Source organism: Ambystoma mexicanum, chromosome 6p (assembly GCF_040938575.1).
Source record: "Ambystoma mexicanum isolate Mex_15411 chromosome 6p, UKY_AmexF1_1, whole genome shotgun sequence".
Classification (NCBI taxonomy): Eukaryota; Metazoa; Chordata; class Amphibia; order Caudata; family Ambystomatidae; genus Ambystoma; species Ambystoma mexicanum.
In genome coordinates this window covers 26,311,025-26,328,091 of record NC_090935.1, presented here as the reverse complement: position 1 = coordinate 26,328,091, position 17,067 = coordinate 26,311,025, and the positions used below count along the sequence as shown (strand labels likewise).

Below are 17,067 nucleotides of genomic sequence, written 5' to 3'. Positions count from 1 at the left end.
GCTGATGAGCACTCCAGGTGGGTGACGTGAAGCAAGGACACATGCATTCAGATCTATCCTTCCAATGGTGTCTGCATGGGTGAGGTGATGGCTGATGAGTACTCCAGGTGGGTGATGTAAAGCAATGATACATGCATTCAGATCTGCCCTTCCAATGGTGTCTGCATGGGTACGGTGATAGCTGATGAGTACTCCAGGTGGGTGATGTGAAGCGAGGACACATGCATTCAGATCTGCCCTTCCAATGGTGTCTGCATGGGTGAGGTGATGGCTGATGAGTACTCCAGGTGGGTGACGTGGAGCGAGGACACATGCATTCAGATCTGCCCTTCCAATGCTGTCTGCATGGATGAGGTGATGGCTGATGAGTACTCCAGGTGGGTGACGTGAAGCAAGGACACATGCATTCAGATCTGCTCTTCCAATTGTGTCTGCATGGGTGAGGCTCCTGATGGCTGATGAGTACTCCAGGTGGGTGACGTGATGCATGGACACATGCATTCAGATCTGCCCTTCCAATGGTGTCGGCATGAGTGAGGTGATGGCTGATGAATACTCCAGGAGGGTGACGTGGAGCGAGGACACATGCATTCAGATCTGCCTTTCCAATGCTGTATGCATGGGTGAGGCTCCTGATGGCTGATGAGTACTCCAGGTGGGTGACGTGAAGCAAGGACACATGCATTCAGATCTGCCCTTCCAATGGTGTCTGCATCCGTGAGGTGATGGCTGATGGGTACTCCAGGTGGGTGACGTGAAGCAAGGACACATGCATTAAGATCTGCCCTTCCAATGCTGTCTGCATGGGTGAGGTTCCTGATGGCTGATAAATACTACAGGTGGGTGACGTGGAGCGAGGACACATGCATTCAGATCTGCCCTTCCAATGCTGTCTGCATGGGTGAGGTTCCTGATGGCTGATAAATACTACAGGTGGGTGACGTGGAGCGAGGACACATGCATTCAGATCTGCCTTTCCAATGCTGTATGCATGGGTGAGGCTCCTGATGTAACTCAAGCTCAGTCACAGACCTGCAAGCACTGGAGTTACTGAGATGCCACGTTCCAGAATAAATTGTGCATTGGATTGTACCCGATTATCTATACCCTGCCTCTTGGACCATGTGCTCTTCCTCTTTGCACTCTGCATGGACTTCCTCGTTGGACATAGACTGCCCTGCACAGACAGTCATTGGGCTCTTAGTCTCCCTTATAGACCCTGCATGGTCTCCCTCTGCCCTTGCATCTTGCATTCCTTCTATCTGTGGGCCCTGCACCCACTGTCAGTGGGCCCTGAGTCTCCCTTATAGACCCTGCATGGTCTCCTTCTACCCATGCACCCTGTTTTCCTTCAATCCTTGGGGCCTGCAATTACTGTCATTGGGCTCTTAGTCTCCCTTATAGACCCTGCATGGTCTCCCTCTATCCTTGCACCCTGTATTCATTCTATCCTTGGGCCCTGCACTGATTGTCATTGAGCTCCTAGTCTCCCTTATAGACGTTGCATGGTCTCTCTCTACCCTTGCATCTTGCATTCCTTCTATCTGTGGGCCCTGCACCCACTGTCAGTGGGCTCTGAGTCTCCCTTATAGACCCTGCATGGTCTCCTTCTACCCATGCACCCTGTTTTCCTTCAATCCTTGGGGCCTGCAATTACTGTCATTGGGCTCTGAGTCTCCCTTATTGACCCTGCATTTTATGAAGCTCACGTTCGCCAAAGGCATCATGGCGCTAGGGGCTGAGGACAGGTAGAAACAGGACAGACAATTTAGAATACTAGCGTTTTAAGTTTAGGCCGAAATCTTAGATGGCCAGCAATACTCTGCAGCCAAAGTGGAAGTTTATTCCAGGCAATGGCAGCCACAATGGAGAAGGCACACCCACCAGACCGGGCCAGCCTAAACCGAGGAATAACTATAAAAAGGGCTGATCGAGAGCAGAGGAGCCGAGTGGGCGAGTAGTGCACAAATTTGACTTGCAGATACTCAGCACCGATGCCATAGTAGAGCCGGTGATCTATACACATGGATTTAAACATGACACGGACCTCAACGGGGAGCCAGTGCAGTTGCCTCAGAAGGGGGGACATGTGGATGCCAAAAGGGGGGCGGTGGATAGATCTTGCTGCAGCATTTTGTAAGAGTTGTAGCCGCTTGATGAGGTAGTGGGGTTGCCCCAAGTAGAGTGAGTTACAGTAGTGAAGACCACTTAAAACTAGTGCGGCCACCACCGGGGCGTGACAGGCTGTGGGGATAAAAGGAAGGACCTTACGCAAGACCCGGAGTTTGAAATGGCCAGTCTTAGAGACTGCCACCACCTGTTCCTCCATGGTCAAAGAAGCCAAAATGTTTACCCCTAAGTTCTTTACAGACAGCAAAGGTGTAGGACAGGGCCCAAGTGAGAGAGGCCAGAAGTCAGCAGTCCAATATAGCTGGGGCAAGGAGTCCCAACAACCAAAACTTCCATTTTACTGACATTGAGCTGTCATTGGGCTCCTAGTCTCCCTTATAGACACTGCATGGTGTCCATCTACCCTAGCACCCTGTATTCCTTCTATCCTTGGGCCCTGCACTCACAGTCATTGGGATCTGAGTCTCCCTTATAGACCCTGCATGGTCTCTCTCTACCCTTGCACCCTGTATTCATTCTATCCTTGGGCCCTGCACTGACTGGCATTGGGCTTTGAGTCTACCTTATAGAACCTGCATGGTCTCCCTTTACCCTTGCACCCTGTGTTCCCTATATCATTGGGGCCATCTCCGAGTCTCCCTTATAGGCCCTGCATAGTCTCCTTCTACCCTTGCAACCTGGATTCCTTCTATCCTTGGGCCCTGTACTCACTGTCATTCGGCTCTGAGTCTCCTTTATAGACCCTGCATGGTCTCCCCCTACCCTTGCACCCTGTATTACATCTATCCTCAGGCCCTGCACTGATTGTCATTGGGCTCCTAGTCTCGCTTATGTACCATGCATGGTCTCCCTCTACCCTTGCACCCTGTAGTCATTCTGTCCTTGGGCCCTGCACTCACTGTCATTGGGCTTCTAGTCTCCCTCTACCCTTGCACCCTGTGTTCCCTATATCATTGGGCACAGCTCTGACTCTCTTATAGACTCTGCATGGCCTCCCTCTAGCCTTGCACCCTTTATTCCTTCTATCCTTGGGCCCTGCACTCACTGTATTTGGGCCCGGAGTCTCCCTTAAAGACCCTGCATGAGCTCCCTCTACCCATGCACGCTGTATTTCTTCTATCCTTGGCCCCTGCACTGACTGGCATTGGGCTCTGAGTCTCCCTTATAGAACTTGCATAGTCTCCCTTTACCCTTGCACCCTGTGTTCCCTGTATCATTGGGCCCATCTCAGAGTCTATCTTATAGGCCCTGCATGGTCTCCCTCTGCTCTTGCACGCTGTATTCCTTCTATCCTTATGCCCTGCACTAATCATCATTGGGCTCCTAGTCTCCCTTATAGACCCTGCATGGTCTCCCTCTCCCCATGCACCCAGTGTTCCTTTATTCTTGGGGCCTGCACTGACTGTCACCGGGCTCCTAGTCTCCCTTATGGACCCTGCATGCTGTCCTTCAACACTTGCACCCTGTATGTTTTCTATTCTTGGACCCTGTACTGACCATCATTGGTCTTCAAGTCCCCCTTATAGACCCCGCATGGTCTCCCTCTACCCTGGCACCCTGTGTTCCTTCTATCCATGGGCCCTGCACTGACTGTCATTGAGCTCCAGAGTCTCCTGTATAGACCAGGCATGGTCTCCCTCTACCCCTGCACCCTGTATCCCGTCTATCCTGGGGCCCTCCACTGACTGTCATTAGTCTCTGAGTCTCCCCTATAGACCCTGCATGGTCTCCCTCTACCACTGCACCCTGTATTCCTGCTACCTTGTATTCTATCCTTCTCCACTGACTGTGATTGAGCTCCAGAGTCCCCTGTATAGACCCTGCATGGTGTCCCTTTACCCCTGCACCCTGTATCCCGTCTATCCTGGGGCCCTGCAATCACTGTCATTGGGCTCTGAGTCTCCCTTATAGATCCTGCATGGTCTCCCTCTTGCCATGTACCCTGTATTCCTACTATCCTTGGGCACTGCACTGACTGTCATCTGGCTCTGAGTCTCCCTTATAGACCCTGCATTCTCTCCCTCTACCCTTGCACCCTGTGTTCCCTATATCATTGGGCACAGCTCTGAGTCTCCCTTATAGACCCTGCATGGTCTCCGTCTACCCTTCCACCCTGTATTCCTTCTATCCTTGGGTCCTGCACTCGCTGTCATTGGGCTCTGAGTCTCCCTTATAGATCCTGCATGGTCTTGCACTCCCCATGCACCCAGTGTTCCTTTATTCTTGGGGCCTGCACTGACTGTCACTGGGCTCTTAGTCTCCCTTATAGACCCTGCATGGTCTCCCTCTCCCCATGCACCCAGAGTTCCTTTATTCTTGGGGCCAGCACTGACTGTCACTGGGCTCCTAGTCTCCCTTATAGACCCTGCATGCTGTCTTTCAACTCTTGCACCCTGTATGTTTTCTATTCTTGGACCCTGTACTGACCATCATTGGTCTTCAAGTCCCCCTTATAGACCCTGCATGGTCTCCCTCTACCCTTGCACCCTGTGTTCCTTCTATCCATGGGCCCTGCACTGACTGTCATTGAGCTCCAGAGTCTCCTGTATAGACCCGGCATGGTCTCCCTCTACCCCTGCACCCTGTATCCCGTCTATCCTGGGGCCCTCCACTGACTGTCATCTGGCTCTGAGTCTCCCTTATAGACCCTGCATTGTCTCCCTCCACCCTTGCACCCTTTATTTCTTCTATACTTGGGACCTGCACTCACTGTCATTGGGCTCTGAGTCTCCATTAAAGACCCGGCATGATCTCCCTATACCCATGCACCCTGTATTCCTTCTATCCTTGGCCCCCGCATTGGGCTCCGAGTCTCCCTTACAGACCCTGCATGGTCTCCCTCTACCATTGCACCCTGTATTCTTTCTATCTTTGGGCCCTGCACTGACTGTCATTGGGCTCCGAGTCTCACTTATAGACCCTGCATGGTCTCCCTCTACCCGTGAAGCCTGTATTCATTCTCTCTTTGGGCCCTGCACTGACTGTCATTGGGCTCCTAGTCTCCCTTATAGACCCTCCATGGTCTCCCTCTACCAATGTATCCATCTACCAATGTATTCCTACTATCCTTGGGCCCTGCACTGACTGTCATCTGGCTCTGAGTATCCCTTATAGACCCTGCATGTTCTCCCTCTACCCTTGCACCCTGTATTACCACTATCCTTGAGCCCTGCACTAATTGTCATTTGGCTCCTAGTCTCCCTTATAGAACTTTGCATGGTCTCTCTCTACCCTTGCACCCTGTATTCATTCTATCCTTGGGCCCTGCACTGACAGTCTTTGGGCACTGAGTCTCCTTTATAGACCCTAAATGGTCACCCTCTACTCCTGCACCTTGTGTTCCCTATATCATTTGGCATGTCGTTGAGTCTCCATTATAGGCCCTGCATTGTCTCCCTCTACCCTTGCACCCTGTATTCCTTCTATCCTTGGGACATGCACTCACTGTCATTGGACTCTGAGTCTCCATTAAAGACCCGGCATGATCTCCCTCTACCCATACACTGAGTCTCCCTTATAGGCCCTGCATTGTCTCCCTCTACCGTTGCTCCCTGTATTCCTTCTATCCTTGGGACCTGCACTCACTGTCATTGGACTCTGAGTCTCCAGTAAAGACCTGGCATGATCTCCCTCTACCCATACACCTTGTATTCTTTCTATCCTTGGCAACGGAATTGGGCTCCTAGTCTACAATATAGACCCTGCATGGTCTCACTCTACCCATGAACCATGTATTCAGTCTATCTTTGGGCCCTACACTGACTGTCATTGGGCTCCTAGTCTCCCTTATAGACCCTGCATGCTGTCCTTCTACTCTTGCACCCTGTATGTTTTCTATTCTTGGACCCTGTACTGACCATCATTGGTCTTCAAGTCCCCCTTATAGACCCCGAATGGTCTCCCTCTACCCTTGCACCCTGTGTTCCTTCTATCCATGGGCCTTGCACTGACTGTCATTGAGCTCCAGAGTCTCCTGTATAGACCCTGCATGGTCTCCCTCTACCCCTGCACCCTGTATTCCTTCTATCCTTGTGCCCTGCACTGATCATCATTAGGCTCTGATTCTCCCTTATAGACCCTGCATGGTCTCCCTCTACCCATGCACCCTGTATTCATTCTATCCTTGGGCCCTGCACTGACTGTCATTGAGATCCTAGTCTCCCTTATGGACCCTGCATGGTCTCCCTCTACCATTAAACCCTGTATTCCTTCTATCTTAGGCCCTGCACTGACTGGCACTGGGCTCTGAGTCTCCCTTATAGAACCTGCATGGTCTCCCTCTACCCTTGCAGCCTGTGTTCCCTATATCATTCGGCCAGGCTCTGAGTCTCCCATATAGGCCCTGCATGGTCTTCCTCTACCCTTGCACCCTGTATTCCTTATATCCTTGGGCCATGCACTCACTGTCATTGGGCTCTGAGTCTCCCTTTTAGACCCTGTGTGGTCTCCCTATACACTTGAACGATGTGTTCCTATTATCCTTGGGCCCTGCACTAACCGTCATTGGACTCCGAGTCTCCCTTATAGCCCCTGCATAGTCTCCCTCTACCCATGCACCCTGTTGTCCTTCTATCTTGGGCCCTGCACTGACTGTCCTTGAGCTCCAGAGTCTCCCTTATAGACCCTCCATGGTCTCCCTCTACCCCTGGACTTTGTATTCCTTCAATCCTTGAGTCCTCCACTGACTGTCATTTGGCTCTGTGTCTCCATTACAGACCCGGCATGGTCTCCCTCTACCATTGCATCCTGTATTCTTCCTATACTTGGGCCCTGCACTGACCATCATTGGGCTGCGAGTCTCCTTTATACATCCGGCATGGTCTCTCTCTACCCTTTTACCCTGTATCCCTTCTATTTTTGGGCCCTGCACTGACCATCATTGGGCTCTAAGTCTCCCGTATAGACCCTGCATGGTCTCCTTCTACCCTTGCACCCTGTATTCCTTCTATCCTCAGGCCAATCACTGATCGTCATTGGGATCTGAGTCTACCTTATAGATCCTGCATGGTCTCCTTCTACCCTTGCACCATTTATTCCTTCTATCCTTGGGCCCTGCACTGACTGTCATTGAGCTCCAGAGTCTCCCTTATAAATCCTGCATAGTCTCTACCCCTGCACCCTGTATCCTTTCTATCCTGGGACCCTCCACTGACTGTCATTTGTCTCTTTGTCTCTCTTATGGACCCTACACGGCCTCCCTCTCCGCTTGCACCCTGTATTCCTTCTATCCTTGGGCCCTGCACTGACTGTCATTGGGCTCTGAGTCTCCCATATAGACCCTGCAAGGTCTCCCTCCACTCTTGCACGCTGTATTCCTTCTATCATTATGCCTTGCACTAATCATCATTGGGCTCCTAGTCTCCCTTATAGACCCTTCATGGTCTCCCACTACACTTGCACCCTGTGTTCCTTCTATACTTGGGCCCTGCACTGATTGTAATTGGGCTCCGAGTCTCCCTTATAGACCCTGCATGGTCTCCCTCTACCCTTGCACCTTGTATTCCTTCAATCCTCGGGTCCTGAACTGACTGTCATTGGGCTCTGAGTCTCCCTTTTAGACCTTGCAGGGTCTCCCTGTATTCTTGGGCCATGCATTGCCTCTGTCTTTGGACACTGCAGTCTGTCATAGTGTGGTATTGTTTATTTATATAGCGCCTATACACAGGCAAGTGTTTCAAGGTGCACAAGAGGGTGGGAAAACGGGGTAAAATACAACAGTCGCTCAGAGCCCTTGAAAATCGGAGACGATAATAGTCTGCACAGAGTAAGTGCATAAAATATATTTAACAGTATGGGATATAGCAAATAGGCCTGACAGCGATTCTGCAGTACAATTAGGGGTGAAGACAGAGGAGAAACAGACAGACAATCTTCGGGCGTGGTGCATACGGCTCGAGCAAGTGCACGGAGGGTCCCAGGGAGGGGAGGGTCAAGTGCACAGGGTCGAGGCCGGGGGGCTAAGTGCAGAGAGAGGCATTCTCTTGGGTTAATTTCTCAGTATGTTGAGTGTGGGTGAAGTGTAGGGCCCTGAGGCAAGTGCGAGAGAGGACTGGTGTGGGTACAGTGGACCAGTGAGACTCTTGAGGTACACCAGGTGGCCAGTCAGCATGCTCTAAGGAATAGAAGGGAGAGAGGGAAAGGACAGAGAACTAAATTAGCAGGGTAGAGGGAGAGAGAAGAAAGAGGAGAAGAGGAAGGTCTTGAGGAGTTTCAGGAATTTCAGGAGATCCGGCCCCTGCAGGCCCTCCCTGTATTCTTGGCTCATGCAGTGCCTCTGTACTTGGACCATGACATCTGTCATTGGGCCCTGAGGGTGTCCCTCTATTCACGGGCCATGCATTGCCACAGTCCTTGGGCCCTGCTGTCTGTCATTGGACCCTGCAGGTCTACCTCTATTCTTGGCCCATGCATTGCCTCTGTCCTTGGACCCTGCTGTCTGTCATTGGGCCCTGCAAGGTCTGCCTGTATTCTTGGCCCATGCATTGCCTCTGTCCTTGGACCCTGCTGTCTGTTATTGGACCCTGCACGGTCTCCCTGTATTCTTGGCCAATGCATTGCCTCTGTTCTTGGACTATGATATCTGTCATTGGGCCCTGAGGGTGTCCCTCTATTCACGGGCCATGCATTGCCACTGTCCTTGGGCCCTGCTGTCTGTCATTGGACCCTGCAGGTCTACCTCTATTATTTGCCCATGCATTGCCTCTGTCCTTGGACCCTGCTGTCTGTCATTGGGCCCTGCAGGATTTCCCTGTATTCTTGGCCCATGCACTGCCTCTGTCCTTGGACCCTGATGTCTGTCATTGGACCCTGCAGGGTCTCCCTGTATTCTTGGCCCATGCATTGCATCTGTCCGTGGACCATGCTGTCTATCATTGGACCTTGCAGGGTCTCTCTGTATTCTTGATCCATGCATTGCCTCTGTCCTTGGACCTGTCTGGCATTGGACCCTGCAGGTTCTCCCTGTATTCTTGACCCATGCATTGCCTCTGTTCTTGGACCATGCTATCTGTCATTGGACCCTGCGGCTGTCCCTCTATTCTTGGACAATGCATTGCCACTATCCTTTGACCCTGCTGTCTGTCATTGGGCCCTGCAGGGTCTCCCAGTATTCTTGGTCCTTGCATTAGCTCTGTCCTTGGACCCTGCTGTCAGTCATTGGACCCTGCAGGGTCTCCTTGTATTCTTGACCTGTGCATTGCCTCTGTCCTTGGACCCTGCTGTCTGTCATTGTGACCCTGCAAGATCTCCCTGTATTCTTGGCCCATGCATTGAGTCTGTCCTAGGACCCTGCTGTCTGTCATTGTGACCCTGCAAGGTCTCCCTGTATTCTTGGCCCATGCATTGCCTCTGTCCTTGGTCCCTGTAGCTTGTCATTGGACCCTGTGGGTCTCCCTGTATTCTTGGCCCATGCATTGCCTCTGTCCTTGGACCCTGCTGTCTGTCATTGGACCCTGCGGGTCTCCCTGTATTATTGGGCCATGCATTGCCTCTGTCCTTGGACCCTGCTGTCTGTCATTGGACCTCGCAGGGTCTCCCTATATTCTTGGCCCATGCATTGCCACTGGCCTTGGATCCTGCTGTCTGTCATTGGACCCTGCGGGTCTCCCTGTATTATTGGGCCATGCATTGCCTCTGTCCTTGGACCCTGCTGTCTGTCATTGGACCTCGCAGGGTCTCCCTATATTCTTGGCCCATGCATTGCCACTGGCCTTGGATCCTGCTGTCTGTCATTGGACCCTGTGGGTCTCCCTGTATTCTTGGCCCATGCATTGCCTCTGTCCTTGGACCCTGCTGTCTGTCATTGGACCCTGCGGGTCTCCCTGTATTATTGGGCCATGCATTGCCTCTGTCCTTGGACCCTGCTGTCTGTCATTGGACCTCGCAGGGTCTCCCTGTATTCTTGGCCCATGCATTGCCTCTGTCCTTGGACCCTGCTGTCTGTCATTGGACCCTGCGGGTCTCCCTGTATTATTGGGCCATGCATTGCCTCTGTCCTTGGACCCTGCTGTCTGTCATTGGACCTCGCAGGGTCTCCCTATATTCTTGGCCCATGCATTGCCTCCGTCCTTGGACCCTGCTGTCTGTCATCGGACCTTGCAGGGTCTCCCTGTATTCTTGGCCCATGCATTGCCTCTGTTCTTGGACCGTGCTATCTGTCATTGGACCCTGCGGCTGTCCCTCTATTCTTGGCCAATGCATTGCGACTGTCCTTGGACCCTGCTGTCTGTCATTGGACCCAGCAGGGTTCCCTCTATTCTGGGGACGTGCATTTCCTCTGTCCTTGGACCCAGCTGTCTGTCATTGTGAACCTGTGGTTCTCCTTCTATTATTGGGCCATGCATTGCCTCTGTCCTTGGACCCTGCTGTCTGTCATTGGAGCATGCAGGGTCTCTCTGTATTCTTGGCCCATGCATTGCCCTGTCCTTGGACCCTGCTGTCTGCCATTGGACCCTGCGGGTCTCCCTCTATTATTGGGCTATGCATTGCCTCTGTCCTTGGACCCTGCTGTCTGTCAATCGACCCTGCAGGATCTCCCTGTATTCTTGGCCCATGCATTGCCTCTGTCCTTGGAACCTGCTGTCTGTCAATGGACCCTGCGGGTCTCCCTCTATTCTTGGGTCCTGCATTGCCTCTGTCCTTGCACCCTGCTGTCTGTCATTGGACCATGCGGGTCTCCCTCGATTCTGGGGCCATGCATTTCCTCTGTCCTTGGACCCTGCTGTCTGTCATTGGACCCTGCAGGGTCTCCCTTTATTCTTGGCCCATGCATTGCCTCTGTCCTTGGACCTTGGCCCATGCATTGCCTCTGTCCTTGGACCCTGCTGTCTGTCATTGGACCCTGCAGGGGCTCCATATATTCTTGGGCCATGCATTGCCTCTGTCCTTGGACCCTGCTATCTGTCATTGGACCCTGCAGGTTCTCTCTGTATTTTTGGCCCCTGCATTGCCTCGGTCCTTGGACCCTGCTGTCTGTCATTGGACCCTGCGGGTCTCCTTCTATTATTGGGTCATGCATTGCCCCTGTCCTTGGACCCTGCTGTCTGTCATTGGACCCTGCAGGGTCTCCCTTTATTCTTGGCCCATGCATTGCCTCTGTCCTTGGACCTTGGCCCATGCATTGCCTCTGTCCTTGGACCCTGCTGTCTGTCATTGGACCCTGCAGGGGCTCCATATATTCTTGGGCCATGCATTGCCTCTGTCCTTGGACCCTGCTATCTGTCATTGGACCCTGCAGGGTCTCCCAGTATTCTTGGCCCATTCATTGCCTCTGTCCCTGGACTTTGGCCCATGTATTGTCTCTTTCCTTGGACTCTGCTGTCTGTCATTGAACCCTGCAGGGGCTCCATGTATTCTTGGGCCATGCATTGCCTCTATCTATCCATGGACTGTCTTTTATTATGGTCTCCCTATTTCCTTGCACTATGTGTTGTCCCTATTCTAGGACATTGTATTAATTCTATCACTGGGCTCAGCAGGGTCTCCCTTTCTACCCGGGCACTCCATTACTTGTATCCTTGGACTTTGCTGTCTATCATTCGACCCTGTATGATCTCCCTCTTTTTCATTGGACTATGCGTTGCCTCTATCCATGGGCCTTCCATTCACTTTCAGGTGGGCGTTTATGGCCCTTCGAAGCTGAGACCCCACCTCTTTGGGACTCACTTCACTGTGCAGACTGACCTTAAGCCTTTAAAGTGGCTAATGAACATGAAGGGAGAGAATCCTAAGTTGCTCAGGTGGTCCATCAGCCTCCAAGGGTTTGACTTCAATTGAGCACAGGCCAGGTGCCCAACATAGCAATGCTGATGGGTTGTCCAGAATGAACCGACCTGAACATGAGACTCGTCCAGGGGTGGATTAGTTCCCCCTGTCCTTAGTCTGCAGGGTACTGAGGGTGGCGGGGTGAGTGTTAGGAAAGATGGCAACTTTCTCTCCATATTCTATGGACCCCAAAAAGTGTTGCTTATTTTTTTGAGCCTGTCCTGATTTTCTATAGGGAATATAAGCCTTCAGCTCCAATCCCCTGGCCTTTTGCTCATTTTGTCATGGGGGAACTGATCAGTCTTTCAGACTATCAGTACTGGGAACTAGGTTTCCCTTTTGTCCTTTTATGTTTTACCCTTTTTTGGTACCTTTTTGACAGTGCACCCAGCATCTTACAATGCAATTCAGTGGGGATACTTTTGTATCACCCTAGTCTTACACGTGGGATTTTTGGATAGTGTTATATGTGCCTAAAGACAAGCTGGTGGCAGAAGATACCTTTTTACCATTTTTGCATTATGTTTAGTGTGCACATTCACGTTTACTGTGTCTGGCTACTAAACGTGGTTAATGCCACAAATTCTTTCACTTGTCCTTTGGCCATTTTGTTGTTTGGCCGTCTTTCTGCCTTCCCAGGTCAGGAAATCCCTTATATGGTCACGCATTTTCCCCGGAAAGCTGATGCTTTCGCAGGCTACTACTGGCCTGGTGTGTGTGGACCTAGGATGTGGGTGGGATGGTCTGGTCCCACTCCACATCTGTGGCACCTGAAAGTCCAGGTGTGGGGCTTGAGTGAAACCCACAGTGGTCCCTGATTGGACCACTGCTGGCTGTTTGAATGGTGCCAATCCTTACCATTGGTGGGCTTGGACTTGTTGCCAGTCATGATTTAGGATAAGATGAGGACTCCTGCAGCCATTTCTTCAGAACAATGTTGGAACCAAGTATCCTGTGTAGACGAGCAGATGACTGAAGATCTGTGGACGACACCCAAAGAGGCCCACCATCCTTTCCTGTGATTGGCCTGGGGAAGCTGTGCTGGATTGTCTGGTCTTCGAAGGCCATGAGCAGTGCTTCAACGCTTGGACTGGTGGGTGGTGGCATTCTTGAAGATCCAGCCATCCTGAGCCTGCGGAAGTGTCCCTGGACCACCCGCTGGACTGATCAGCTCTCCAGCGGGATGCCTCAGTAGAATCGTCACTGCACCAAATTCTTTGCTGGAACTTTGGTGGTCGCCAGTTTGTGCCACATGTCGATTTCCTGACAGGTTCCAGCTTCCCAGCTTCAAGGGATCCTGCTCTGGAAGGTCTTCTTCGACCGCATCTGGAGAGACCCCTGCCATTGTCGCTTTTCAGTGACCATGAGTGGAAGTCGCTTCCCTGTGTCCTGTGAAGTGTCCAAAAGTGCCCGGCATTGGTGAATCCTGCTTGCCTTCTTTGGCAGGGGTTGCATCCTGCACCAGCAGCCAACCAGAGAAATCCTCAGACCCGCAACCCGTAGACACCCTGCACCAGAATAAATGGCAGGAAAACCTAACTCAAGTGACCCTGAGTCAACAAATCTAGTCATCTGGGAAATGCAGAGTTTATCACACATTTACCTCCCCCTGTTTCCCTTAGAATACCTCTCAAAATAAACTTTGGTTACTCCATTCCATCGCTTTATGATCGTCGGATCTGTTTGCATCTGAAAGATAATGTTTCTGACCTGTAACGTTGTTGAATATATTCTGCAACCTTTCACCACCACAAGATATCTTCCTATATCCGTCCCCTCTCCTACGAAGAAGAAGCTTTGAGACCTTTGGGCACAAGGCCCTATACATCCTTGGGATTGGGCTTATATAAATAGGGCATAATTCCTGTAACTTGGTATCATTCTCCTGCATCACTACTTAGCTTCATTTAGTTGTCTAAGTTATTTTATGCATTCCTACAAACCTAAGATGACTGTACTTATGTTTGATAATTGAGTGCTGTGAGATATTGCTACCTGCTTAATTCATTTCTTTCTCGGTGTTTTTGGCCTATAATAAATATAATGTTTCTGCACTGACCTGTCTAAATTAAATTAATGTGTGGACTCATTGTGGACCCCTGACCTCACTCACTTTCTCCTGAGACCAAGCCTTGACCACTCACCACGTTTACCTTGATTCGATTTGGCTAACAGGGTGGATGGAAGGTTCCAGGCACTTTTATTCTTTGTATAATTATCTGATCACCTACGGGAAGAGGGAGAACGGAAGGAGGCAAACCACAGTCCTTTCTGTGGGCCCTAGGTCTGTCCACACTGTTAAATAATGACTAATTAATGTCCACAAGGCAGGCATTGTTACAGTAAGCTCATTTGCAGGGGGCAGGATAACACTTCACAAATACTGTCTATTTTTCCCACATTGCTCAATGCAGATTGTGGACTTCCTTCGTCCGAGGTGATAATGACCAGCTTCTGGTAGAAGCCCAGTACATCCCCCCTAAGGCTGCTATCCTTCAAGCAGCAGATTGGGCTACCAACAGCGAAGACCCAATGATAGCGCGGGCTCTCCATGACGCAGCGGGAAGGACACTACTGGCTGTCAATGTGCTCTACGACCATTGCTGGACAACGCTGGCCAACAACTTTAGCACAGAAGCCGCTAAAACCAGGTAACTCTTCTTTTACCATACAACATGCAGGACAGCACACAATATGCACTTCACATGTTTTTATTTAGTTTATTAGATGACTATAAAGGAACCATACAAGGATTCAGATAATGATGGAAAGTGATACAAATCAAGTTAAGAATGAACACAATAATAAGTCCGTTTTTTACCACTCTCTGTTGAGGATGTCACAAATTATTAGGCGGTCACTCTCAACTCAGGTTGTTTCATTGCCCTCAAGCAAGGTGGCGTGCACCAAAGCACTTTTACAGATTCAACTTCAGTGAGGCCTCCAACCTATCTCGCACCATCCAACTAATACCCTCCTTACCACCAATGAACTAGGATCCAGGCTGGTGTATAGTAAGAATTGAGTGCTGTGAGATATTGCTAACTGCTTAATTCATTTCTTTGTGGGTGTTTTTGGCCTATAATAAATATAGTATTTATGCACTGACATGTCTAAATTAAATTACTGTGTGGACTCATTGTGGACGCCTGTCCTCACTCACTTTCTCCTGAGACCAAGCCTTGACCACTCACCACGTTTACCTTGATTTGATTTGGCTAAAAGGGTGGATGGCAGGTTCCAGGCACTTTTATTCATTGTAGAATTACCTGATCACCTACGGGAAGAGGGAGAAAGGAAGGAGGCAAACCACAGTCCTCATTATGACAAAGAATAATGAGCAACCAAAACATCAGCCAAAAATGCCACAATATCACAGTTTCAAATTACTTGCACCAATGGACTGACTTATATTTCTAATGGACTTATAGATACTACAACACACAAGTTGAATTAAAAAACTTTACATCAAAACACACAGAGGATTTCTTGCACATTAACAATTAGGAAATGTGAAACAACCCCCAGTGATTGCTGGGATTATCACCATGCTCTTCTCTCCCAGCAACTCCCACCCCATGCATCAGTTAAATGTGACCCCTTAATTTGAAGGCAAGTTACACAGAGTGGAAATACAGTAGCAACATCATTTTGGCTTTTCATTAAAAAGGCAGTGTTAGGGAAGTAGACGCAATGAAAAGAAATCGTTTTGGGCTTTTTGTTTGATTTGCAGAAAATGCAGGGCCTTGGGATTCTGATTTGGTAGGCAAATAAATAAATGGGAAATTGTGTTATGCACCATCTGCATTCACCTGAATAGCAGCATTTTAGGGTTACTTATTTTGGGATTATGGACACCTCCCTTCGGTACAGAAGACAGGGGTTTCAGAAAGGTAGAGTCACCTAAGTACTTTATTGTCTATACTGGCTCTAACACACTGGGCATGAACTTTGTTAGTTTTGAAATCTAACAACACTCATCCTGTGATTTTCTATATGGGAATTAATTGATTTACTTCAATTCAATGTGCTAGGGATCTACATAGTTTCACCCCCTCCCCACAATGCAATGGAAAGAATTAAGGCAGGCAGTTCCCCACACAATTCAATTGAAATGGATAGGGGGTTTTCTATGGGGAATTAATTTGAGTTATATTTAATAAAATGTGCCAGTTCCACCCCCATACCCACTATGCGAGATGGAGATTAAGGCTGGCAGATTCCGCCCCCCACTTTTGTTGGCATTTGGATTAATCTACTTACATGGGAGGCCTTGGTTATGGGGCATCCAGGGAAATGGCAAGGCTCCTCTGAAGACAGCACACATCTGGTCAAAGACTTTGGTCAAGGATAGTGCCCCGCACTGAGACTTCCTCTGGCTCCTCAAATGGCAGGCCCAGCTAGCTTCTAGATTTCCCAGTCTCTGTCTCCCATGTAATGTTTAAAGCCTTGGTAGCTCTCCCTGTCTCTCTGCTAGTTGTTCCTAGCAAGAGTCCAGAAGAAGACTACCTCCAGCAATAGAGTAGAAAAGTCAAGGGAAACATCAAAAGTCCAAAGAAAGGCAAAAAGTCAAAAAGTCCAAGAAAACCCCTCTCAGATTGAAAACTTATAGGGCTGGTGACACTCCATTATTAACATAATTCCCATGCTACGGATTGGCCAGCTCTCCCCCTCCCCCTCCTCCAACACACCCACTGCCTTCCGATAGGACAAAGAGTTGGGAGGTGTGGATGATGGAGGCTGAGGGAAGAGAAGGATTCATCATCCCAAAATGACAAGTGGGTTTAACTTTTTCATTGTTCTTGAAAACTCCCAACATGGCAGCTATCTTACCTTTTCAGATAACTGCAGGCACATATATATATTTGAGTTCCATATTTTATGGCGAGTTGGAAAATACTAATCATATCTCGGCACGCCCTTCTTGGAAGAAGCTACCATTTTTATCAACTTATTCCTTAGCTGAAATAGTCACAAATCTGACCCTTCAAGATTCAAACCTTAGTTCCATACCCTATCACCACAACAACTTTCCATTCCCTTGGAATTATGAGAAGGCCAGAATCATAATTGTCTTCATATCATAACTCAATTTGTATAAATCACACAGGATTCATATTTACATGATACTGACAGGCTTCCTATCCCCTTTAACATGAGTCCAGGATGAGCTCA

General features: G+C 49.8%; 1 protein-coding gene across 2 annotated transcripts in view; it reads left to right on the top strand.

The window, feature by feature from the left end:
* LOC138511169 (uncharacterized) overlaps positions 1 to 17,067 on the top strand; it is a 296,224-nt gene that overhangs the window by 249,138 nt on the left and 30,019 nt on the right. For both annotated transcript variants that reach the window (XM_069626676.1, XM_069626677.1), the window contains exon 8: positions 14,307 to 14,543. In XM_069626676.1, the coding sequence (XP_069482777.1) occupies positions 14,307 to 14,543 (237 nt within the window). The remainder of the gene's footprint in view (positions 1 to 14,306; positions 14,544 to 17,067) is intronic.